Source organism: Schistocerca piceifrons, chromosome 2, assembly GCF_021461385.2.
Source record: "Schistocerca piceifrons isolate TAMUIC-IGC-003096 chromosome 2, iqSchPice1.1, whole genome shotgun sequence".
Lineage (NCBI taxonomy): Eukaryota > Metazoa > Arthropoda > Insecta > Orthoptera > Acrididae > Schistocerca > Schistocerca piceifrons.
In genome coordinates, this window is record NC_060139.1 from 517,577,939 (window position 1) to 517,603,150 (window position 25,212).

Here is a 25,212-nt window from a genome sequence, read left to right on the forward strand (position 1 = left end):
AGTTATGCTCTGTGCAAAACTCTACCAGGCGGCTTCCTCTTTCATTTCTTAGCCCCAATCCATATTCACCTACTATGTTTCCTTCTCTCCCTTTTCCTACTCTCGAATTCCAGTCACCCATGACTATTAAATTTTCGTCTCCCTTCACTACCTGAATAATTTCTTTAATCTCATCATACATTTCTTCAATTTCTTCATCATCTGCAGAGCTAGTTGGCATATAAACTTGTACTACTGTAGTAGGTGTGGGCTTCGTGTCTATCTTGGCCACAATAATACGTTCACTGCGCTGTTTGTAGTAGCTTACCCGCACTCCTATTTTTTTATTCATTATTAAACGTACTCCTGCATTACCCCAAATGATTTTGTGTTTATAACCCTGTATTCACCTGACCAAAAGTCTTGTTCCTCCTGCCACCGACTTCACTAATTCCCACTATATCTAACTTTAACCTATCCATTTCCCTTTTTAAATTTTCTAACCTACCTGCCCGATTAAGGGATCTGACATGCCACGCTCCGATCCGTAGAACGCCAGTTTTCTTTCTCCTGGTAACAACAAGAGTGCTAGTGCCACAAAATAATGGGAAGTAGTGAGAACAGAACATCAGATCAGAGAATGTGAGAATTCAGGGCTGTACAACAGGAAGTTTTAAATGCAGAAATCTTGAAAAAATGTCACATTTCACTTTTTTAGTAGTTTCCAGTTTTTGCCAGCATTTAAATTCAGCACACAGAATTTTTACAAAGTTGATTAACAGTGGGAAGGAAATCATAAAACATTTCAACATGACAAGTTTGAACACTCCATTGTCAGTATCAAATATAATCATATCAAATAACCAAAGAGTAAGAACTGGAGTTCAAATTGTGGCAAAGGTAGGATACATATAGCCTTAAACAGGACACAAAAACAAAAAACAAAAAGAAGATGGACAAAGGCACATATACAAAGAAAGGACAATATAACATAATATACACACAGAGTCATAATTATAACCAATTCCAACTGGGCCAATCAGCCTTGCACTTGTATTATTATTTAAAGTTTTTGTAATTCTCTAAAATTCCTGTTAGCTTTCTGTCTAACAGTTACGTAAATAATTAAATTAGAATACACTAAATTTTAGTTATCATTGTTGTTTAATGGCCAAAATCATACACTAGGGTGTCCAAACACTCCACGTCAGTCCTAATGAACTAAAGTCAAAATAACACTAAGTGTATTTTTTTTTTTTAATTTTACATCCATTTCATTATGGTCCGATTTCGTGTTACCCCCTCGGGAGACGCCACCAGAACGAAACACTGTCCTTGTGGGCAAGGTGGTTTGTTTGATCCAATCAAGTGGAGGGCTGTACCGGTGGTAGTGTAACTACCAGCAGGGCCTCCCAAGCCGGACAGGTCCCCATAGAGGATCCAGACAAAGTGTGTCTCACAATGTCCCGTCTAGTGTCCTGTCCTGTCCTGTCCTGTCCTGTCCTGTCCTATTCTATTCTGTCCCATCCTATACACTCCCTTCCTTTCTGTTCCTCCCTGTGATTGTGTGGCAGCAGACACAGTCCCCCAGTGTGGACAGTGGAAGATCCTTGGAAACCAGGACAGCATTGATGCACATAGGACTTACTGTGAATGGATGGATAGCATTCTGTAGTCATGGTGAAGACAAGCTATCTAAAGGGTAAGGCCCCGAAATAAAACCTTGCCAGGTGTCTAGGCCATGAGGTGGCAGCCCCACCAGGACACTCGGGGGCTGTGGGCTGATAACCTGCACCAACAAAGAAACACAAATCACAGAAACTAAAAGGAGAAACAGCTGGATGGATGAAAAGTAAAACCCGTATTGGTTTTTGGAATGTAAGGATGTTGAAAGAGGCAGAGCGGCTAAGACAGGTTGAAAAAGAGATGGAGAACTATCGACTAGATATATTGGGACTAAGTGAAATAAGGTGGCCAGAATCTGGGGAATTCCAAACACAAAATGGTTGAGTGCTGCTGAATGCGGGTCAGACAGGTGAGGACGCAAGGCATAGGAATGGTGTAGGGCTCTTACTATCTAAAAGCAGGAAGAAGAATTTAGTGGAGTGGAAACCAGTCTCAGAACAGATAATAACTGCACCCTTTAAAACAAATTTGTGATATGTCACTGTAATTCAATGCCATGCACCTACTAAAATAGCTAAATGAGAATTAAAAGATGCATTTTATACAGAGCTTAACAGAGTCCTTAGACAAACAAATTCTAGGGACATAAAAATTTTAATGGGCGACTTGAACGCAAAAGTTGGTTCAGAAAAAGAAGGGCTTGAACATATCATGGATGTGCATGGCGTGGGGATCAGGAATGTAAATGGTCAACAGTTGATAGATACGTGCGCTGAACATGACCTAGTCATTGGAGGCACATTGTTTCCACATCGTAACTGCCATAAGATAACGTGGGTTTCTCCAGACCACGTTACCGAAAATCAAATTGACTACATAGTCATAAGCCACAAGTTCCGACACTCTGTGTTAGATGCCAGAAATAGAAGAGGAGCAGACGTTGGAAGCGACCACCACCTAGTTTTGGCAGAATTCAGACTGACGATAGAGGCAAATAGAACCAAGCTCAATCACAGGTGCGAGAAAATAGATGTGGCAAGGTTAAAAGACCAACAGATCAAAGAAACATTTGCCCTTGAACTACAAAATAGGTTCCAGGTCCTCTCTGAAGAAAACTTTATGGAAGAAGGAATTGAAACATGTTGGCAAAAAATCAAAGACAGTTATTTAGATGTGGGAGGAAAAAATCTCAGGATTTAAGGCACATCAAAGGAAGGAATAGATCTCCGATGCTACGTGGAATGAAATCAGCCCCGGAAAAGAACTAAAACTTAAGTTAAATCTTTCTAAGACAAGAGCACAGAAGAGCGAAGCACATAAAGAATACACGGACGCGAACAAAAAATTGAAAATTTGTTACTTAGAGAAAAAAGGAAATGGATAGATAAGTAAGCAAAATTAGCAGAAGAGGCAGCAGGACAAGGAAATATGAAAGAGCTCTACAATATAACCAAACAGTTGTCAATGAAGAACTTCAGATATGAAGGACGAGTTAAGAACAAGGATGGGGTGATGCTTACAACTCAAAAGGCATAGCTACGGAGATGGGAGGAGCACTTACGTCAAGGAACTGTTAAATTGTGAAGACAACCAAGAGGAACAGGTAAGAGATGTTCCAGAGGAAGTCGAAGAAGATTAAGATATAAATTTGCAGTGCCCCACAATGGACAAAATTAGGATGGCTTTGAAAACACTAAAGAATACAAAGGCTCCAGGCCTAGACAACATAACACCCAAGTTCTTAAAAGCCGATACTGAAAGTACTGTTAAAATGCTCCATCCCTTGCTGAAGCATATTTGGCTTGAAGAGAAATCTCCAAAGGAGTGGAAAAATGGATTGGTGGTAAAGCTCCCAAAAAAGACTGTAACAACTACGGTGGTATTACATTGTTGTCAGTGCCCAGTAAGGTCCTCGCCAGAATTATTTTAAACAGACTTAAAGAGTCTCTTGAAAAGAGACTGTGTAAAGAACAGGTCAGTTTTAGGGCACAACACAGTTGTGTTGATCTTATTAACACTCTTAGGATCATTTTAGAGCAAAGCAAAGAATTCCATGCAACCACGCACCTGGCATTCACTGATTTTCAAGCCTTCGATTCCATGAAACAAAGTGCTCTGGCAGGTGTTGCGGAAGTATGGCATACCACAGAAAATCTTAAACATCATAAAATATCTATATGATGGCTACAAATGTTACGTACTCCACAAGGGAAATATTACAGAAACAATAAAAGTAACAACTGAAATCCGGCAGGGTTGCATTTTATCAACACTTTTCCTACTCATTCTAGACTCAGTTATGAGAAGAGTCACAGCAGGCAGGACACGAGGAATCCAGTGGGAGATCCATGAACATCTGGAGGATTCAGATTTTGCCGACGACATAGTTTTATTAGCTCAAAGGCTGACATTTTTTAAAAAATTTAATTGAATGGTTAGGGCCCCCCATCGGGCAGACAGTTCGCCGGGTGCTGATCTTTCAATTTGATGCCACTTCGGCGACCTGCAGTCGATGAGGATGATAAGATGATGATGATGATGATGATGATGATGATGATGACTGCACAACACCCAGTCCCTGGGCGGAGAAAATTCCCCGACCCAGCCGGGAATCGAACCCGGGCCCAGAGGATTGACAATCCGTCATGCTGACCATTCAGCTACCGGGAAAGGCTGACTGATATGCAAGCGAAATTAAACTTGCTGAAAGACGAAGTAGAGAATGCTGGCCTGAAGATAAATACTGGGCAAAACAAAGGAAATGAAAGTAAATTCAGGGAACATGGAAGTGCCACAGTTAATAGGGGAGCAGCAGGTGGAAACTGTCAACTCATTCCTGTATCTGGGTAGTATAGTGACGGAAGATGTAGAGCTGGAGATGACGAGAAAAATTGCATTAAAAAGGCAAAAAGATGCCTTCATACAATTGTATCCAATATGGAAAAATAGAAATGTCACGTACAAAACAAAAATCCGTATTTTTAATACAAATGTGAAGGCTGTCCTGTACGCCAGTGATAGCTGGAAAATGGATAAAAAGGTAACATTCAAGTTACAAAGCTTCAAAATCAGATGTCTTCGACGCATCATGGATACCTGGTGGTCAGAAAAAATATGTAATGAGGAGCTCTGGCGAATAACAAACCAGGTACCTATAGAAGACCAGATACGAGAGAGAAAGTGGGGCACACCTTGAGAAAACCAAATGGAGCCATCGAGAAAAAAGCATTGGAATGGAATCCCCAGGGAACAAGGAGAGAGGAAGACCTAGGGGCACATGGAAGAGGACAGTGGAAGGGGAAGCAAAAAGAGTGGGCAAGACCTGGACAGAATTGAGGCAAATGACCAAAGACAGAGACCGATGGCGAGTTCTCCTGGATGCCCTATGCCCCCATAGGGGCCAAAGGAATTAAATCAAGTAAGTCATTTCATGTTTATTAAGTGAACCAACTGCTGTCTAATACCACTATTCTAGCTGTTTTCCAAGTGAAATAAAACTCTTGGAGTAACCTTCCTTTCTGCTACTGTACAATAACAAATAAATCTGCAGTATATGTATGTATGAAGAAAATGACAAATGAATACACAGATTATTTGAAGAAGATGAAGTAGAAGAACTGTAGAATAAGGCAGATTCAGAGTCATCTGATGAGTGAGTAAACTGGAACATGAAACTGATAAAGACTGGGATGGTGAGGATAAGGAAATAAGTTTTGAAAATAACAATTTCTACTTGGGAAATGACAAAGCAATGAAACAGATGAAGAAACCTCCAAGGAAAAAATATAGGGATGCAAACTTAAAATACTATTATTCATCTACCAGAATTGTACAATAAATCTTAGAGTGCTTACTTTTGTTTTTTGAAGAATGCTTACTTTTGTTGTTTGATGAAGGTAAGTTTGTAAAAAAAAATATGTATGTATAACAATGTGAACATAAAAAGCATTCTGGGGAATTTTTCCAGGAAATGAAATTCAAATGAGACAGATGTGGCTGAAATTAAGGATTCTACTGGGTTACCTATTTTTGCCAGTTTTCACCATTCTTGACATCTGAATTCAAAGAACTGTGGGACACAGATGGTTTTGCAATTGAGATCTTTCACACTACAATGTGTTCCTAGGCATATAGTTTGACGACTTTAAAAGCAGCCACGAGAGAAACAAAATAGATAATATTAGGAAAATATTTGAACTGTGCCAGGCAAATTTTACCTAGAACTACACAATGTGTGAATATACTGCAGTGGATGAACAGTTAGTCATTTTCAAAGGAAAGTGTAGTTTTCACCAGTGGATACTAAGTAGGATAGCAGAGTATGATCTGAAAATTCTAATGCCCTGTGATGCCAGGACTTTGTACGGCCTTGCCATGGAGATATACGTCAGAAAACAGCCAGATAGGCCACACAAAGTTTCAAACTTGTTGCAAGATGTGGTAACTTGCCTGAGCAAGACAACTGAAGGGGCTTGCCATAAAATAATGGCAGACAAATGGTTTTACTTGTTGCAGCTTGTCTAATTTACCAAAGAAGAACAAGAATGTGATACTTTTTTCATCCATACACTTGGATAATAAAGGAGATGACAGCAAAGAAGAGGAAAAAAGGCCTTGAGATTATCACAATGTACAATTCCACAAAAACAGGAGTTGATACATTGAATGAAATATGCAGGACCTAGTCCATGTCAAGAAAAACAAAACACTGGTCCTGTGCAATATTTTCCATTTCCTGGATATTTCTGGAATAAATGCTCAAATAATATTTTCCAGAAATTGTTGTTGTTGTTGTTGTGGTCTTCAGTCCTGAGACTGGTTTGATGTAGCTCTCCATGCTACTCTATCCTGTGCAAGCTTCTTCATCTCCCAGTACCTACTGCAACCTACATCCTTCTGAATCTGCTTAGTGTATTCATCTCTTGGTCTCCCTCTACGATTTTTACCCTCCACGGTGCCCTCCAATGCTAAATTTGTGATCCCTTGATGCCTCAAAACATGTCCTACCAACCAATCCCTTCTTCTAGTCAAGTTGTGCCACAAAATTCTCTTCTCCCCAATCCTATTCAATACCTCCTCATTAGTTACGTGATCTACCCACCTTATCTTCAGCATTCTTCTGTAGCATCACATTTCGAAAGCTTCTATTCTCTTCTTGTCCAAACTAGTTATCATCCATGTTTCACTTCCATACATGGCTACACTCCATACAAATACTTTCAGAAACGACTTCCTGACACTTAAATCTATACTCGATGTTAACAAATTTCTCTTCTTCAGAAACGCTTTCCTTGCCATTGCCAGTCTACATTTTATATCCTCTCTACTTCGACCATCATCAGTTATTATACTCCCTAAATAGCAAAACTCCTTTACTACTTTAAGTGTCTCATTTCCCAATCTAATTCCCTCAGCATCACCCGACTTAATTTGACTACATTCCATTATCCTCGTTTTGCTTTTGTTGATGTTCATCTTATATCCTCCTTTCAAGACACTGTCCATTCCGTTCAACTGCTCTTCCAAGTCCTTTGCTGTCTCAGACAGAATTACAATGTCATCGGCGAACCTCAAAGTTTTTACTTCTTGTCCATGAATTTTAATACCTACTCCGAATTTTTCTTTTGTTTCCTTTACTGCTTGCTCAATATACAGATTGAATAACATTGGGGAGAGGCTACAACCCTGTCTCACTCCTTTCCCAACCACTGATTCCCTTTCATGCCCCTCGACTCTTATAACTGCCATCTGGTTTCTGTACAAATTGTAAATAGCCTTTCGCTCCCTGTATTTTACCCCTGCCACCTTCAGAATTTGAAAGAGAGTATTCCAGTTAACATTGTCAAAAGCTTTCTCTAAGTCTACAAATGCTAGAAACGTAGGTTTGCCTTTTCTTATCTTTCTTCTAAGATAAGTCGTAAGGTCAGTATTGCCTTACGTGTTCCAACATTTCTACGGAATCCAAACTGATCTTCCCTGAGGTCGGCTTCTACCAGTTTTTCCATTCGTCTGTAAAGAATTCGCATTAGTATTTTGCAGCTGTGACTCATTAAACTGATAGTTCGGTAATTTTCACATCTGTCAACACCTGCTTTCTTTGGGATTGGAATTATTATATTCTTCTTGAAGTCTGAGGGTATTTCGCCTGTCTCATACATCATGCTCACCAGATGGTAGAAGTTTTGTCATGACTGGCTCTCCCGAGGCCATCAGTAGTTCTAATGGAATGTCGTCTACTCCCGGGGCCTTGTTTCGACTCAGGTCTTTCAGTGCTCTGTCAAACTCTTCACGCAGTATCTTATCTCCCATTTCATCTTCATCTACATCCTCTTCCATTTCCATAATATTGTTCTCAAGTACATCGCCCTTTGTATAAACCCTCTATATACTCCTTCCATCTTTCAGCCTTCCCTTCTTTGCTTAGAACTGGGTTGCCATCTGAGCTCTTGATATTCATACAAGTGGTTCTCTTCTCTCCAAAGGTCTCTCTAATTTTCCTGTAGGCAGTATCTATCTTACCCCTAGTGAGACAAGCCTCTACATCCTTACATTTGTCCTCTAGCCATCCCTGCTTAGCCATTTTGCACTTCCTGTCGATCTCATTTTTTAGACGTTTGTATTCCTTTTTGCCTGCTTCATTTACTGCATTTTTATATTTTCTCCTTTCATCAATGAAATTCAATATTTCTTCTGTTACCCAAGGATTTCTATTAGCCCTCGTCTTTTTACCTACCTGATCATCTGCTGCCTTCACTACTTCATCCCTCAGAGCTACCCATTCTTCTTCCACTGTATTTCTTTCCCCCATTCCTGTCAATTGTTCCCTTATGCTCTCCCTCAAACTCTCTACAACCTCTGGTTCTTTCAGTTTATCCAGGTCCCATCTCCTTAAATTCCCACCTTTTTGCAATTTCTTCAGTTTCAATCTGCAGTTCATAACCAATAGATTGTGGTCAGAATCCACATCTGCCCCAGGAAATGTCTTACAATTTAAAACCTGGTTCCTAAATCTCTGTCTTGCCATTATATAATCTATCTGATATCTTTTAGTATCTCCAGGATTCTTCCAGGTATACAACCTTCTTTTATGATTCTTGAACCAAGTGTTAGTTATGATTAAGTTATGCTCTGTGCAAAATTCGACAAGGCGGCTTCCTCTTTCATTTTTTCCCCCCAATCCATATTCACCTACTATGTTTCCTTCTCTCCGTTTTCCTACTAACGAATTCCAGTCACCCATGACTATTAAATTTTCATCTCCCTTCACTACCTGAATAATTTCTTTTATCTCGTCATACATTTCATCTATTTCTTCATCATCTGCAGAGCTAGTTGGCATATAAACTTGTACTACTGTAGTAGGCATGGGCTTTGTGTCTATCTTGGCCACAATAATGCGTTCACTATGCTGTTTGTAGTAGCTAACCTGCACTCCTATTTTTTTTATTCATTATTAAACCTACTCCTGCATTACCCCTATTTGATTTTGTATTTATAACCCTGTAATCACTTGACCAAAAGTCTTGTTCCTCCTGCCACCGAACTTCACTAATTCCCACTATATCTAACTTTAACCTATCCATTTCCCTTTTTAAATTTTCTAACCTACCTGCCCGATTAAGGGATCTGACATTCCACCCTCCGATCCGTAGAACGCCAGTTTTCTTTCTCCTGATAACTACGTCCTCCTGAGTAGTCCCCGCCCAGAGATCCGAATGGGGGACTATTTTACCTCCGGAATATTTTACCCAAGAGGACGCCATCATCATTTAATCATACAGTAAAGCTGCATGTCCTCGGGAAAAATTGCAGCTGTAGTTTCCCCTTGCTTTCAGCCGTTCGCAGTACCAGCACAGCAAGGCCGTTTTGGTTAATGTTACAAGGCCAGATCAGTCAATCATCCAGACTGTTGCCCCTGCAACTACTGAAAAGGCTGCTGCCCCTCTTCAGGAACCACATGTTTGTCTGGCCTCTCAACAGATACCCCTCCATTGTGGTTGCACCTACGGTACGGCCATCTGTACCGCTGAGGCACGCAAGCCTCCCCACCAACGGCAAGGTCCATGGTTCATGGGGGGGTTCCAGAAATTATGAGATCAATAATATGACTAGGAGATTGTTCCTACGAGAACAAGGAGTTCAGATAACACAGCCAGTTATACACGAGAGAGCAGCAGCAACAATAACATGCTACCATATCCATCAAACAATAAGTGATCAAGATGACAATAACGTAAGACAAAAACCATGGGTCTTCTACAGAAAAACCAGGCCTTGCAAACAGAAATGTGGCCAATATAAAAAACAAGAAGGGAAGGTGTGAAAACAAAAAGTCTCGGTGCAAAGTTCATAAAGAAATGTGTCCAAGTCATACGGTTACAATATGTAGTGATTGTTTCAATAAAGAAAATGTTTTGCATTTATAATTAAACATAAAATAATTAGAAAATATTGAAACTTGACAGAACTAATAGATATAAAGGGTGGTCAGAGAGAGTCTGAAAAGAGGAAGTAGGTTGTGCTGAGAAATAATTGTTAAGAAAAAATTTTATATGTTGCACTGTTTTCGTATTAATTAGCACTGAAGTTAGCTAATCAGGCCACTACAAGTGCAAATTCAAGCCGCCCCACAGAGACGGTGTCATCAAATGCATTCTTTGTTTTCTAAAACCAAAACTGGACATCGAATGGCAGTAGGGACTGAACCCAAGCCGAAAGCTGAGCAGTCTCAGGCACTATCACCCACACTAGGAAACAACTGACACCAACTGTATCTGGTGGGCCACTTGAATTTGCCCACACAATGGCCCGATTGGCTAACTTCACTTGTATTTAACTCAGAAATGGAATCACAGTGGTAATTTCTTCTTAACAATTATTTCTCAGCATACCCTGTAACACCCTTACAAGCTTTTGACAGTTTCTGAACAACCTCTATAACACTTGAACGTGGAAAGAAAGAAATATAACTACTTTTGATTACTGTTTGTAGTGTTAACAATTAAATTAATATTTCCAATGCATAGAAATTGTACAAACATGTGGAAGAATTTATGAATTCAATATCATAAAATTACAACATTGATGTTTTGCACTATAACATTATTCAGATTCTTAAACCTTGGGGTGTTTCCAATGCCCCTCATCAGTACTAACAATATAATACAACATGCCATCGATAAGGGTTAAATAGATTTTTTGTTTGGCCAGCTTTTGCCCACTTTAAATATTTGATGACTATAGGTTGGGCCATATCTTTGAGAGCACAACAGTCTTCAACTTCAGAAATAATAGTAGACTTCTTGTGGTTAGCAGTAGGTTTACTGACACGAAAATATCTTGCATGCCCAATCTGACATTTCGTGAATAACAGAATGCGATTTTCATTTCGTTTGTACCATAAAAATGTTTGTCACTTTCAATCATAATTTTTGTTTAAATTATAATATGCACGATGCATTTTGGAAAACACTTGCCTTTTTCACCAGTTTTTTTAAATTATATTGCTAGCTGTACCAACCATGCTCTGCTGTGACTCGGTCTGCTTAAATGGAAAAGAGAGAAAAGAGAAAGATGATGTTTCTAATATGTATGGGAATTCGATATATGTCCTAATTCCCTTCCCTCCCATCTCTGTCCATCTGCCCATCTTCCCTTCTTTGTCCATCACTTTCTCTTTCCCCTCTTTCTAACCATCTTATCCTCCCTCTTTCTCTCCATCTTCTCCTGCTCTCACCCTCTCTCAGTCCATCATCTCCTCTACCCCTTTCTCTGTGCACCCTCTCCTTGCCCCCCCCCCCTCTCTCTCTCTCTCTCTCTCACCATCTCCTCCTGCCCCCTCTCTGTCCATGTCTCCTTCCCATTTTCTATGTCCATTTCTTCCCATCCACCTGCCCATCTCTTCTTCCCCTCTCTCTGACCTTGAGCCTTGTTTATTGTCATTGCATATTCAGATTCTGCTGTAGTATTATTATCATAAACTAATAAGCCATAAATACAGATTTTCAGTTTGCTAACAATGTTTCACTACACATATTACAAACATAAATATATTTGAAAAATAGGTACTTAAAAACATCCCCATATTAGAATTCAATGATGCATCAAAATTTCAAAGCAATCAGTCATGAACTTTTGAAGATTAACAATTTTGAACACTCCAACATTTACATGCCATTTCAATAGGTGTAGAAAACCATGTGAGTATTCGAATGCAATGTTGTGTCAAAATTTCAAAGAAATCCAAGAATAACTTTTGGAGGTTTGAGATTCTGAAGAGAAGAATGTCTATGTTTGCACTTATATAGAAACTGTAAATGTTCCTAATCACAAATCTTCGAAAATTTTTGACTGAATGCTTTGAAATTTTGACACAATGTTGCATATATAACATATAATTTTTTATAAATTTAATAATAGGGAAACACTGTTACAAAAAAGTATCAAAAAGTTATATTTACAGGTATCTGAAAACATTTATGTATTAGAATACAACTCTGTGTCAAAATTTCCTGCAATCAGTCAAAAACTTACAGAGACACACGATTTTGAACAAATGGACATTTACATTTTTATTTATATAAATGGAGAGTTGGATAACATACTGTGTGACATGTTGTATCCTTATTCCAAAAATTTACAGTTACTAGTGCTTCAGGTCCCACAGATAATGGGAAATGTGAAAGAATTTTTACTTCACACTACCTGCAGAAACAAGGAATAACAACAAATGTTTGCTTGTTTGCGTCAAAATTAAATTTCCAGAATGATGCAGAAGTTCACATGCAGCAAGAATTATGTTTAACTCGTCACAATTTAATGAAAAACACACTTTATGTTATAATTATCTATTCAAACAATTCAAGGGCATCATACATAATATAACAAATTGTGATTGGTTGAGGAAAATCTTTTGTTGTTAAAATGAAACTATTATTTTCAGTCACAGGTTTTGAGAACAAGTTTATAATAGAAACAACAGAGAGACTGGGTTGTGCTTGGTTAGTTATTTCAAGGCAACACCTGTGATGCTAGATCACAGGGCTACAAGACGCAGTGCATCCAAATTTGGGCAAAAATTTTTATTTCTTCCTATCCTGATCATGTAAAAAAGGTCATTTATTGCCAGTGTCACTTGGATCAGCCTTTATATATTTAGAACTTTGTGTTGACAAAAAACTGTTGACAATTTTGTTAGGTTTTCTCGACTAGTCTGTGCATGAAATACACGTATGAGTAGAATGTAGATGTACAATCTACAAATATGTGCATTTTATACACAAACTTGACAGCATGAGTGATCTACAAATGTAAATACTTCACATCCTAATGATTATGCAAGTGATTAACATGATTCTATTACTTCACAAAGATAACTGATGAAAAATCAACCAAAAATCTTGGAAACCAACTATTGACCAAATGTATAAATCCATAGTAAGGCCATTTATTCTATTGCTAGTGTGGCCTGTTCATTTATGTAAAATAAAACTTCCAGGCATGTTGGCAATTTCATGAAAAAATAAGCTTTAATTTGTAAATTGTTTCACATTCATTCCTTAGAAGCAAATATATCCCTGAAGAGGGACATATCAAAAGGAATTTAAAGACCATCTTCTTATGGCAGTTAAACCGTGATCAAAGAAAATATTTACTAAACACGAGAATTTCTTAAAACTATGTTCATTCATATATGGGCTTTTACTATAACTCTTGTTGTTTAACTGGCATGCAAAACTGACACATTATCATACGATATTGCAGTGCCAAGGCTATTCCAAACTACGATACAATGTTCCTTTGGACATGCATGCACCTACGAAGGAACAGGCACTCCACCAACTACTTTCATGAAATAGATGAAATGTATTCACAGTTACCTGAATGGACAGCCATCAGTTGTATAATGGAATGATGATAATGAAAATTTTTGCCAGGTCGAAGGAACATTGCATCGTAATTCAGAATAACACAGACACTACAGTATTGTACTTCTCCACTGACACCGGGCAAGCAACTTTCTAGTAAAACATCTCCCCTGTACAGGAATATACATAATGGATGTACGAGTACACATTACATCACTGTAGATTTTTCTTTCACACGAGTTCTTACATGGAGAACTTTTTCAGATGGTTTATAAACAGAGGTAACTGATGTGTCTCAGCTTTACAGAGATTAACTCAACACAATTCTCAACTGTGTAAAAGATATTGACTCCAGAAAGATGACACTTCCATACTGATGATATTGAAAGACTCAGAGAAGTTTTCTGCTTGTGCTAAAACTGTGTGGCAGCACTTCTGTGACAGATAACCTGACGTTGATGTTTGTTAGAATGGCCATTAGAATTGGCTCACCATATTATGAGTGCTTTTGGATTGCCAGGATTTGCTGGTGCAACAACAGTTTTCAGGAGGAGTCTGGAGTCTATTTATATAAAAATAATAAAGCAGATATTTCTTGTTTCCATTACAAAAATTTATCTTCCTTCACAGGTAAGCAAAGGATGAGTAATAGAAAGAATCAAGTCAAGAAATTAACGACAGGAATGTGATGGTACACATGAACTGGAAATCAAATGATAACATACAAAAAGAAACACTTCAACATTTTCATTCTCTTCGGTGCAGTACTTTCCTCTTCACCCTCAATTGTTTTGGTCATATCATCTTTCCAGTCCTACATAAATTTTCAGTTGTGTTCTCTTGTCTTTCATTCCAAACTTGGGTTCAATTATGTTAATGTTGATCTCATGACAGTTTAAAAAGATAATTTCATTTTTCTAATAAAAATTATTTCAAACAAAAGGTTTAACTGTGAATTATGCCACACAACCGATGCTCCAAGTGTGATAAGCATTATCTTAAAAAAAAAGGGGGGGGGGGGTGGGAGAAAAAACAGAACAAACACAAATTACATGCTTCATAAACAACAAGAAACAAATGCTGATTATCTTCATAGGTTCAAGTTAGCATTCACAATATTTCCAAACACACTGAAATCCTACAATGTTATTCTCAATGCAGAAACTGACATTACGTAAGTCTGAATTTCGACAAATGACATTTTTAAGGGCTATTAATTGCTTACAATGGGCAAACAACAACAACTATGATTTAGGCCGCCACCGCTGACCAGACTGACTGACTCACTCTGTCAGTACAATCGCAGAGTGGGCTCAGTTCACATCACAGGCTATGACAGTTCATAGCAACCAGATTGGTGCCTATAGCAAGACTAGCAGTGAGATTACCAATATTGTCTGCAAGAGTACTACTACTGATGAGCTTGTACCACAACAAATTGACTCTACTCAAGTTAAGGTAAATATTCATGTAAATAAAGAGCCATATTAATTCATGTGCGCATTTGTGTTGTAGAAAGAGGATACCAACAACCCATAACAACATCCTCTCCATTGCTTCTTTGCTGTACAAGACTACATAAATACATATCCTTCAAATCAATTTCCATCAATTATGGACAAAAAACGTCAATGATATGAGAGCCATAGCCTTTTAAAAGGTAAGGATGAGAAAGATGATAAGGAAATATGAGTAGAGGAGACCACAATCTGAAACTTAGAACAAATACAATCACAGAAACTGCTTTTACCTGAACACAGATTAACAATGGGGTGCCAAATTTACTCAAGTGAAAATACATAAATCTCATTTCTAACACTATTCTCTTCAATGCTGATTTCCCTCTTATGCTGACTAGTTGTGACTGCAGAGAATGCAGCTGCCATTTAAGCCTTGACATTTTGTTTTCTCTGACTAGTTCTCTTTTGGAGAAAAAATCTAATATTTATGTGGTATCTTGCGTGTGAGTGCGTTTGCTGCCACCTGGCGAGTAAAACTGTTTCTATCTATATCTGACAATGTTTTCATTATGAAGAACTAATTTTCTTGAAACCCTTAAATGGTGTAGTAAGTTTCTGCTGTTACTCCATCTTTTCCATGCAGTTTCACCTCAACCTACATCAGGCAGCTTCAGATATTCGGTGTTTTAACAAAAACATCAAATCTCTGAGAAGCTGTCCAGAAAAGCTCTAGATAAAATATCTGATAAGAGGTGCAGATCTTTGGTTAGTAGTACAGTAAAATTATTTAACATCACATGTACAGTTTCATTCCTCTCTATATCCATAAAAAAATAGTAACACTAAATAAAAAAAAGTGGCAGAGGGGGCAGGATCAAAGTCAATGGACATTAGGAATACAGTATATTTAACATCGTAACTGTAGCATTGTGTCACTTATTTTCTTTTTAATTTCTAATGGGTATTACAATTTTTGGACTAAGGTCCTCAAATCTGTCATTTACATTAGCTTAAAATAGTAAAGCAGTAATAATGAAGTACAACACCAAATGATTACATGACAAATTGTCCAAAAGAGGCAGACAATCACTAGCAAACAAGGATATGGTCAAGGGTGTGATACAATAATGAGTATGCCTATAAACAATATTATGAAAAGGATTTACTGCTATTCACCATAAAGATGATATGCTGAATTGTAGAAAGGCATAACGAAAAGAATTACATATTGAGCTTTCGGCCAAAGCTGGGGCAGCTGGCAATAGCAGTCATATGTGGGTGAGTTGTGCTTGCTTATGTGAATGAGTGTGTGTTTCCTATGTGTTTTATTTCTGAAGAAGGCTTTGGTTGAAAGCTTTTTGTTGTGCCGGTCTGCAACTCAATGCATCATCTTTATGGTAAGTAGCAATCTGTTCTTTTCATAATATTGTTGGTATTCCAACCTGGACTTTCCATTGTTTGATTAAGCCTATAAACAGTACTTCCACTCTCAAAAATCAGACAGGGTCTCAACATGGGCTTACCTCACCAATGAAAAATGTGACTACTGTCTATCTCTCTGTCTCTCTCTCACCTTCATGCAATGGTCCTGGCCTCCAGTTACAACACGACCTCCTTCACAGTCCAAAGCAGTGATTGGTTGCCTGTGAGCACGAGCTTGAACTAAACGTGAACAGCGAACTTCCTCCTCAGTTACAGCTTCACTTTCATTTTTCTGTCCCGTATTTCCATGCACACTGCCACTGGATCCAATAAACTTCATATCAGCTGCAGAACCAGCACTTCCTGTTCGTATATGTGCTGCAAAAGTAATTGGGGAAAAGCTCATATTTCTCTGTATTTAAATCACAAAGAATCATCATTAGGAAAGGAAAGGCTGAGATCTACCATTATCTTGCAACCCCCCCCCCCCAAGTAAAACTGTGGGTTACTGTCTACCTCTCTCTCTCTGATCTAGCATGTGTCCATTGCTAATGTTAACGATCATGTGAAATATAACAAGGTATTCAAGATAGGTAATATTCAACAGAACCAATGGATGCCATAGTAAAATGAAATATTTTACAATAACTATTTCCAATTAAACTGTACCCCTGGTCAGTCCCAACTGACCCATCAGGACCAAAACATCGATCTTTGTTGCACTCATTTCTCACACTACTTCAACTAAATCAATAATGCACTTTTCAATATCACACTGTAAACGCAATTTCTGGAGCTGCTAAATGTATCCTCTTTCTCTCTTGTGTCAGTTTCAAGTTCTTTAGTTCCCTGGCGCATTTTGTTTCAATCTCTCTTCATACAACTTTTTCCTTTACTGTAGCAAGTAGCTCAAGTGTAACCAGTCTGAAGTCTCCCCCAGGGATATACCATTCTCTTATTTCTACTTAGTCTCAAGATTCGTGAAAGTATCAGATCATCTTACAGATGGAGCACAAAAGCCCAAGAAAAATTAAAACAGAATGAAAAGGAATTTGAACCATGTTTTTCACAAATGCAAGTCCAGCACATTTGACACTGCCCCACATTTATCTGTATAGGGAAATGAGAATTAAGAAACAAAATAAATAAAGAGCCTGACTCCAAGAATGACTCAATCATTCCAGTCTGAAATGGCTGTTCTTAGAAAATAGACTGTTCAGCACCAAAATACAGTGGGTGCTGAGTAACAGAATATTTTGCATACAGAAAGGAAAGCAATGGAAATAATTTCAGAAATTGCATTTCATTTCTAAACTGAGAAAGTTGTTATACACTTGTGTCAACCATTCTCCAGTAACTAACAATCTTTGCATTGCTTCTTCAAATCTTGACTCTTGATTATTCCTTCTGATATTGCTCTTACATATTATGGATGCATGTAAAAATTTTAAAAGACACAAAAATTCAGTCCTACTCACTGCGCCGAAAATTGGTGAATCCCCAACCATCAAGTGCAAGGGGACGTTTGCCACTTTTCCCAAAAGTTTCAAGTTCCAGAAAATCTAGAGCTCCATTCAAACGAGCAGCCACCACCCGATTCCCAATTACTTTTACAGCTGTGACTGCCACTCCACTGCCATCATCAAACAGACACTGAAAAATTGAATACAATTTTACAACAAAAATGCTGCACAAAGTTATGATGTACTATAGTTTTCTTTTTTTATTTTCTTAACAACACAGCATGTTTTTAAACTACAGTACTTGGAAAAATGAGACACTGCAATGTTTCAGAAAGGATAAAAACAAAACTATTCCTCTGTGATCTCAGGTCCCTCCGTAATGACATCCTCAGAAATAGCAACATAATAAATGAAAAGCACCAGTTTGCTTTTGTTCTACAATATTATTTTTATTGCTAACCGGTTTTCGGCTTACAAGGCCATCTTCAGGCATTTACTGAGTATTATCACCAAAGAAGTTAAATGTTAGCAGACAACACTGGAAGAGAAGTAAAACATCTAGAGTGAAGTAGAAACATACAGTGAGTAACATCTTTGCAATGAAATAGTAAAAACTGAACAGTGCATAAATAACAATGGAGTTGACAGGAAAACATTTAGCACAATATAAGAATAACATGCCTACATAACGGTATCTATTGATAAACAAAACTATTGAAATAAGATAAACTTAGTACTAGGCAAGGCTGCATCAAGAGGTATGAAACATGATACACAACCTATTAAAAAAGAAGAGACAGTTGTCAATGTAAATACAGAATACACGAAGAACTTAAGCTATATCAATACGATAAACAGAAATTAATAAATGCAGGAAAATTGAGGTGTTTGAGGGAACCTACAGTTTGAGAGTGTGGTGGTACTGCATTTTAACATTAACTTTATAATCAAAGCAGTGGCTGTATACCAGTTTACATTAAATAAATGAGCAAAGTAAAATATGAACAGTATTTGATGAGACAACTACAAGGGGAGTTAAACATGGACAGTAATACAAGTACATATTCGGAAGAAACTACCAGATATTTATGACAACAAAGATATAAATTTCACAGCTGTGCTACTAGGATGATGATTAAAAATGTGGTACCACAAGACAGGGTTAGTAAACAAAAAAGGTAGAAAAGAAAATAATCTGAAAATTAATAAAACCATTTCTTTTTGCTTATTTGATTTCTCCTAAAGTTATCAAAATGCAGACAATCAATAAAGGAAATAAATTTAGAATATGATAATGTTAACTTTCTGGCAGATACTTTTTTTGTCAATAAAACACTTTTTAATTTTGACTAGTCAGCATATGTTAGCAGGAAATTTTTTCTCAAGGATCCTATTAAAAAAAAAGAGGGTCGTCTTATACTCAGGGTCTTCTTATACTCAAGTAAATATGGTGTATGTTTCATGGGGACAAAAGACACCCATGAGTATTGCTGCATATACAGGAAAACAACTCCATCTTTATTTAGTATCCGTACCTTAAATGCACCAGTATTGGCTTCCCAAAACTCCAGTCTCCCATCAGCACAACCAGCAGCCACCAAGTTGTCCCGGCAATCTAGGCACCAGACAGGAGGTGGAGGCCGAGACGACACTGTTGATGGACTGGCTGAATGGGGTGATACTGGAGATGGAGGCTCTGCCGATGGCAGTGTTCGATGGAGGGTGGAACCCGGAATTGGTGTTGGGTTAGACAAGGGAGGACGGAATGAACAGTTTTCTTGTAAAACTGGAAAATCCGTTGTACGTTCAGTTTTTTGGCGTTGCTGAGAAATAAACTCTTCAAACAGCAAGCGGTACCTGAAAGAAAAAAAAAATTATTCGCATTTTGTCTGAAAATAATACAGTTACAGAGTTGCTATCAACATTGAAATCTTTCTACCAAGTGAACAAATTGTTATACAATGACAAAATTTTGGATATTATTCCACTTTCATCACTGACAGTCTTTAAATATTTGTTACAGTACAACTAAGAATGCACTATACACTATGGCTACTTTCGCCTATAAGCAGTACTTCTTTTCCTTGTGCCCTTGTTCCACATCACTGCATGGTTAACATCATTATTAATGGATATGGTATGGATGGTTTAAGAGGTGGTCAGATGCTCTTCCTGTTGCCACCCCATTATCCCCGGGACAGAATATGTCAGCATGCAGTGTTAAACATGTGAAAGTGGGCAAAAAAATTCTAAATGTTTAAAAATCATGTAACTAAAGTGGGATCTGGATACCAGCCATTATTCACCAAGTGGGATGTGGGAAAAATCACATACAGGCTGGTTGGCACACTGACCATTGTCATCGATCCGCCAGGTGGATTTGATCTAGGACCAGCGCACCTCTCTGTTCTGGAAGCAGGGCTTTGACATGCATGGCTATCCAGGTGGGGTTCATCTATAGGCATTACAATAAATGTGAAGTATACTATGCACTAATAATACAGCACATTTAACAATTATTACTTCTTGCAAACACTGTCAATCATTTTCTACTATCCAGGATTCTATTAAATATCACATTTCTGTACAGTAAAACAATAGAATCATAAACTAGCTAAAATAATTGTAAATGCAAACGAATTGCGGGTGAAGTAGGCTGGGCTTTTTTTGTCGTTTTAAAATTCTACTTTATCTCCAATTGTTGCAGACTATATTTTCATCTTGGTGGCATAAACCATGTAATTAAATGTATTTCTTTGTTGTCTACCAAGAAGCTGGTATTCTGAATAGTCCCATAAATACTGTTTCATTCAAATGGAAACATTCCACGTGGGAAAAATATATCTAAAAACAAAGATGATGTGACTTACCAAACGAAAGCGCTGGCAGGTTGATAGACACACAAACAGAGACACAAAATTCAAGCTTTCGCAACCAACGGTTGCTTCATCAGGAAAGAGGGAAGGAGAGGGTAAGGGGTCATTCCAATCCCGGGAGCGGAAAGACTTACCTAATGTTTATAACTGAAGTTTTGTTTGATGGCAACATTAACAATCATTCTTCGAAACAATGCCCTCACATAAAAGAGCAATAGCTCCAAGCCATCTTCAAGAAAGCCATAATAGTTGTTTCAGAGTGCCATAGAGCTTTACTGAATGACATTTTTCCATTGCTGCACTATGGGACACACTTTCAAAATAACAAAACCACTCTCGAGCTTCTCAGTATAGTCATAGAACTGTGTGTGGCTCAAACTCCTGCTCACACACAGAATTCGCATACTATGAAGAATTATTTTTAGTTTTATACTCTCACTAAACACAAATCTTGGAATATCTGGTATTGCACATTTGATTCATCGCACAACACTGCTCATTAATAGCTGAAACTCAACAACATTTTCAATCTTGCAACATTTTAGATCTGACAACTGATGAATGCCGCAACTGTACAGTGAGTGATTATTTCTATTTCTTGCATTATTTGTATTTCACCTAGGACATTCTAACACATACAATATGTTCTCCATGGGACAGCAATTAACCATTTAAAATAAAAAGCTATACATAATTATAATGCTATAATTTTTACTAAATAGTGAATATTCTTGACATTCTATCAACATGTACAGTTCTAGAGAACTATTACTACAAACAGCAAGCAATGTGAAGGATGCATCTCTCATGGATTTGCTTCTAGCTGATACACAGAAAGTAACGGGTAGATTTGACAACGATATCAAGATATCAGGCAAAACTTAATGAAGCTGTATTTATATGAGACTGAAGCTTCCCTTCTATGATTCTTGTTCTTACCTCTCTCCATAGTCAAAACCAGTTCTGGGATCTGGAGGTGCCACTACGGAAAGCTGCTGATGAGAAGCAGATGTGAAGTTTGCAGATATAGCATGCCTCAAATCAGGAAAGGATGGTAACACCTGATTTCCTGGCAATGGTGTGATAACAGAAGAAGGCTCATCACCACGTGAGGGTGGAGAACCACTTTCATAGTCAGAATGGGTACCCTCCTCTGAACATGAACGGTGTATTGGTGGGTGTGAGAAGAACCTGCACACAATTAAGGAAATGTATTAAACAGAAATTTTGACATGATCACCACTCCCAAAGTGTAATCCATAATGTTTCACATCTTACTTTTTTTGTTCCCTCTACAGATAAAAATAGCAAGAAACTTTCTTTTCATAGTGTGGTTGCTCACAGTAGAGGTAGCAGGAAAACAGACCAATGTCAAAAGATTTCAATAACTAAAAAATCCAACTGAGAGCTGGTTTGGGACTCCCAAAAATCTCAACATTTCACTCATTTTCCAATACTTATCATAAGAAAAGCTACTAATGTGCCAATTTTTGCCAAAGTGTTTACCTACTTAATAATCAAGCCACCACTCAACAGAAATACTTAGGTCATACAACAACCATTCCTTTCATATATAAAGCTTCCCATTTCATACTGCAGTGGGAGAAGAAAAATAATACATTAACTTTTCTCAAATTTTTGGCAGCTTATTCATTAGGAGACAGAAAGATTATAGTGATTAAGAAAAGCATGATAAAATTAAAACAGTGGGTAATAAATGGACAGATTTTAAACGCTTCTTTGTATAGAAAGACTTTTACAAGCCCATACCTAACCATATATCAGCCCATTCCTATTCACTGTTATACAGTATCTGGTAAAAGGCAAGTCTATTTACCATCAACAGAATGGATTTTAGTGCAATTATAAAATAAAGAAAAAATAATGTTTCAGATACTGGTACAGCTATATTCCAGGGCAGCAAACATCATTCTGTATCCCAAATAACTGTCATCTAGCTGGAATGGTTCATAACCGTGTTTATACTTATTAGTTTTCAATTTTCCATACAGATTTAGCATCCTCTATCTTCAATCATTCAAGCAAAATCTACTGTTTATGAAAATATCTCTTTCAACCTTAACATCGACTACAAAAATACACATGAAATAACTTAAACTGATATCAATCCACACAGCTGCATTTTTACTTTCTTGTGATGACAAATATTTTACCCATTACAACAGACAGCAACAAAATGAGTTATCTGGACCATGTTCTACAGTATACCTCACAAGAGCAGATTTTGCGTCTACGATTTCTACACAATACTAGAATCAATACGTCATTTTCTGCAGCACAAAAATAACCAGGGAAGAAAAAACAGTCAGTGAATGGGGGGGGGGGGTATATAAATTAAATCAGAAGATTGAAATACAACACAACAAATACACAACCATTATAGATTTTATAATAACAGGAAAAGAAAATGTGCACAATAAGGAGTACAAATAGCCAACTCACCTTGCTCTGTCTGTGAAGGCAAGCAACTCTCCCGAAAGCCCATCCCAAGAACGCAGTTCCCCACCAAAGCAGCAGCTGACTATAATGCCACCATCAGCAACAATCCATTCTACTTGCTGAGTATGACCCTCAAGTGCAAGAGGCACAGATTCCCTCAAGACTACCTACAATATAACACAGATATTTCATCACAACAAATTAAATTTTCATTCAAAGAAAGAAAGGGAAATGGAGATGACGAGCAACCATGGAGCATGTCTCTAAGGCAGGAAACATACAGAGCACTGTTCGCCCTTTTCATAGCAAAAAATGATTGAATGAACTCAGAATTTAGATACTGTGCTAGTATTTCGCTATGGATTGTTCTAACTTTTGAATTCAGAAAATTTCTAATGACAACTAGCTATTATGATTTCCTTATGAAATATTACAATACTTTTAAATATTTTGTTGGCCCTGTTGTCTGCCATGTTGGATGACACTGAAACATTTGCTCAAAACAGCTACAAACATTAACACTACCGAAAAGGATGCGAAAAATATTGCAGTGTTTATGTAAATAGTGCCAAGTTACCAAATGTTGTCTCTGAAGGTTCCACACTATTCTGGTGGAGTTCCTGCTCACCACTTTCAGGGGATAATGTTGACTGCCAATAATGAACATGTGCTTTATGAAAATATTGCAATGTTCATGGAATTCAACTAGGTGCAATGTCCAATGCCCACCAGTATTATGAACAATATTCTCAATATGTTCATCTAGTGAAAGCATTTAATGCAGTTACATCAGCTTACCAAATTTTTTACCTAAGGCAATGGTTTATTAGAATGATCACTGCTGTCTAAATGAGAGTTTTGGAGAATTTTACATGTAGTTGACAGTTCATAAATTTACATAAGCTTTCTTTCAACAGAAAGAGGTAAGTTGTACACTAAAACATACAAAGTAAGGATTAACTGCTGCACATAAAGACTTTCATCAAAGAAGTATGGTGTGGGCACTGAATCTACCCAACAGTGGGGTAGCATAAAGCAGAAATGTAAATGCAAATAATACGAACCCACTACAAGATTTGAAACACTGTCCACAACAAAATGTTGAGATTTCATATAGCAGGATGTTTTTATCTGTATTTCTTAAGCCATATAAAAATAAAAATAAATAAGCCATGTGTAAAAAAGGAACTGACGTACAAGATAGTTATATTTAAAAGCTACTATAAAAATAGCAGATGTCAACCATAAATGCAAGCCTTGCATTAACTTTCTTTTTTGTCATCAACAACATGTCAACCAATACCACCATCCAATGCAGTACCTTGCAGTGGCAAATATTATTCTTATTCTTCCCTTCATCTCTCATACACCTGCTCCTTTCAACAAATGTGAACACGCATTTCCAAAGTAATTTACACCAGATATTCACTATTACCTGTGTGTCACCTTCATTAGCTGCCCCACTGCCTTCTCCACTCCAACCAGCACGCCACTCTGCATAATTACGGGAACAGACACAGCGATAGAGCACGGCAGTGGTGTAAGCAATCACAGCTACACTCACAGCACAAAGAACTGCAGTTAAAAACAGCTCTGTAGGTGACTGGGGCACCAAAGGCGCTGACGACTGGTGAGATGCTGAGCTTGCAGATCCTTCTAAAACATCAAACATAATTCATTATTTTGGTTAGAAAGATTTATTGGTTATTCTTTAATTCAGCACATTCTTGAAATATGAAATACTGCATTTTGCACAACATGACAGCTGCTATCAAAATAAATAACAAAATGTGTGGAAGGCATGTTTAACATTTATACATGTCTGGTCTACAAATTAGTGGAGTACCTCCTCATCATAGTCAGGCCATAATGTTAACTGCCAATAATGTAGATGAGCTCCACGAAAATATTGCAATGTTTAGGGGATTCAACTATGTGCAATGTCCAATGCCCACCAGTAACAGGAACAATATTCCCAATAAGTGCATCTAGTGAATGCATTTAATGCACTTACATCAGCTTACCAAATTAACAAACAGTATGCCGTTTAATGCCTAAA

At 37.6% G+C, this 25,212-nt stretch overlaps 1 protein-coding gene across 1 annotated transcript in view; it reads right to left on the reverse strand.

The window, feature by feature from the left end:
* The window catches only part of LOC124776611 (sterol regulatory element-binding protein cleavage-activating protein), a 263,862-nt gene that overhangs the window by 92,389 nt on the left and 146,261 nt on the right, over positions 1-25,212 (reverse strand). The window contains exons 14-19 of the mRNA XM_047251684.1: positions 24,589-24,809; positions 23,157-23,320; positions 21,633-21,884; positions 19,353-19,674; positions 17,833-18,007; positions 16,506-16,732 (exon numbers count right to left, since the gene is read on the reverse strand). Coding sequence (XP_047107640.1) covers positions 16,506-16,732; positions 17,833-18,007; positions 19,353-19,674; positions 21,633-21,884; positions 23,157-23,320; positions 24,589-24,809 — 1,361 coding nt within the window. The remainder of the gene's footprint in view (positions 1-16,505; positions 16,733-17,832; positions 18,008-19,352; positions 19,675-21,632; positions 21,885-23,156; positions 23,321-24,588; positions 24,810-25,212) is intronic.